Source organism: Tachysurus vachellii, chromosome 3 (assembly GCF_030014155.1).
Source record: "Tachysurus vachellii isolate PV-2020 chromosome 3, HZAU_Pvac_v1, whole genome shotgun sequence".
Classification (NCBI taxonomy): domain Eukaryota; kingdom Metazoa; phylum Chordata; class Actinopteri; order Siluriformes; family Bagridae; genus Tachysurus; species Tachysurus vachellii.
Window position 1 is genome coordinate 5,129,664 of NC_083462.1, and position 2,500 is coordinate 5,132,163.

The window sequence follows — 2,500 nt, forward strand, 5'->3', positions numbered from 1 at the left end:
GGATGCATCACATCACTGCAGAATATAAACACAGAGCAGTGACTTACACTCTAACCATCTTTAAAAGAGGATTAATCAGGGACATGATGATACGTGTGTGCAGGGTGGTGTGGTGCTGGGTGAGAGCTCGGTTTGTGAGACAGCAGCAGAGAACAGCAGCGGGTCGAGGACGGAGAGTCTCGCCTGTCCCTTGGTAAGCGTCCATACTCTTAGAGCGAAATACATAAAAACACGTTTCCATGAAGACCTGACGCTTCAGTCACCTAACACTGTCAACACCGGGCCCATGTGGACTGTACCAACTGTGAGCTTAATTAATAGGTACAATAAATTAATAACATTTCTCCAGGTGCCCAATGCCGACGGGACAAACGGCTCGGTGTCGGCCCTCGGTGTCTCCATGGAGACGAACCTGAGGAAGAGTTACCCGTCTGTCCGACATGTCAACGGAGTCATAAACAGGTCAGTTTATTTATTTATTTTTTTAATTCTGTTAAACTGATTGTTATATTTTAAGCTTCTGTGCAATAAAATGTTGACTAGCCTGATAAAATCATATACAACTTCCTGGTCGTGTAGCTTTAGCTAACATGTTTAACACCTTTTTTACTGAATGTGTGTGTTATAGTCTGCGTTGCGGTCCTTCTGCCGTGTCCGAGGCGGAGCAGCAGAGGCTGAGTGTTGAAGACTCGAGCTGTGTAGCAGCACGAACCCGACCGCTTATCTCCTGCAGGAAGAGACGCCTGATCCGACCCTACACTCTGCCTCAACTCAACAACAAGGTACTGGGACTGTGTGTGTGTTAGGATTAGAGAGAGAGGTGATTGTGTGAGATATCCAAACCTGCTTTGAGTGTGGCATTAAAGTGCAAGGGGAAAAAAGAAGAAGTTTGTGTGTGTGTCAGTGTGATAGAAAGAGAGCGAGAATGTGCAAAAAATAAAAAGACCATGAAGGTGACAGTGAGACAGAGAGAGATCCTATCCAAACCTGCTTTGTGTGTGTGTGTGTGTGTGTGTGTGTTTAGGGTGCCTCTCGTGCCGTGGTGGTGTTCACACACGTTTGGGTGTTTGTGTTAAGCTCACAGTGTGGTGTGGTTACTAATCTGAACACACTGCTCTCTACACCCTGATCCATGCATTGTCTCTCACGTTACTCACTACAGGGGGGCGGGGTTATCTGGTGGTGTGACGTGATGTCACTTCCTGCACAGTGCTCTGTAGCAGTGGACGAGCTTTAATGTCTCTAATAAAAGAGTAAAAGCAGCCAGCCGGCAAACAGCTTTCAGAACTTTCTGGATTATAAGACGCATGAAGGTTAAATAAAATATAACACCATGTGAAGTTCAAGTACCCTGCATCAAATGATCGTATATATTAAACCTCCTATTTATTTAGTGTACGTGTGTGTGTGTGTGTGTGTGTGTGTGTGTGCGGGTGCGTATGTGTGCAAATGTGTGTATTGTCTGATTTATTTTGATTCTTGTCAAATTGTAACACAGTGTAATATCTTCTACAGTGTGTATGTGGCATAGTTTCAGCCAATCAGAGCTCACACGGTCATATCTGGGAAGTGTGTGTGTGTGTGTGTGTGTGTGTGTGTGGAGGGATTACTGAATAACCCAGTTTGAATAGGCTTGAGTAGTTGAATTGTGGTTGTCCTAGCAACCTCTCTCTCTCTCCTTCTCTCACACACACACACTGGAATGAGCGCTGGAGAACGTCATCTCAGACAGAAGGTGTAGAGGAGGTTTAATACGACTAGTCTGATTAAATAGTCTCACACTAACTGGTTATTTAGTCCAGTTTCTTTTTATTTTACCTTCAGACTGAGCGTTGTGTTTTTAAATGTAAGGCCCAAGTTGTCTGAGAAGTTCAAAGATGTCTTAGAAAAACACACACACAGAATTGATGACATTAATGAGTGTGTAGTGTTGGGAAAGTGTGTGTGTGTGTGTGAGAGAGAAATGGCGTGGTTCTGTGGAATGTGCTGAATGTGCTGAATGTGCATGATGTAAAGACAAAACAAATGTGGGGAAAATATTCAAATGATAACGGTTCTAATCACGTGTGTGTGTGTGTGTGTGTGTGTGTCTCTAGGTGCAGACGGGCCAGTGGTGTGGCTGTGATGTCAGTGGTCAGTGTGTGATGTGCTGTAGTCGCCCTGCTGCTTTGTCACACACTCTGTTTCAGCGTCCCCTGCTGGACAGACTGGCTCAGCTCGACCCCTGCATCCACCCCGTCCTCTCCTTCACTGACGGTCAGAGCCACTCACTATTTATCTCTTTATTAATCCTTTTACCTCTCTATGCACCCCTTTACCTCTCTTCTCACCCCTTTACCTCTCTTCTCACCCCTTTACCTCTCTTCTCCCCCCTTTACCTTTCTGTGCACCCCTTTACCTCTCTTCTCCCCCCTTACCCCTTTTCTCCCCTCTACCCCTCTTCTCCCCTCTACCCCTCTTCTCCCCGCTTTACCTCTCTTCTCCCCCCTTTACCTCTCTT

At 45.7% G+C, this 2,500-nt stretch overlaps 1 protein-coding gene across 2 annotated transcripts in view; it reads left to right on the forward strand.

The window, feature by feature from the left end:
* The window catches only part of kansl1b (KAT8 regulatory NSL complex subunit 1b), a 52,994-nt gene that overhangs the window by 40,409 nt on the left and 10,085 nt on the right, over window positions 1–2,500 (forward strand). For both annotated transcript variants that reach the window (XM_060865463.1, XM_060865462.1), the window contains exons 4-7: window positions 104–193; window positions 350–462; window positions 629–782; window positions 2,097–2,256. In XM_060865463.1, coding sequence (XP_060721446.1) covers window positions 104–193; window positions 350–462; window positions 629–782; window positions 2,097–2,256 — 517 coding nt within the window. The remainder of the gene's footprint in view (window positions 1–103; window positions 194–349; window positions 463–628; window positions 783–2,096; window positions 2,257–2,500) is intronic.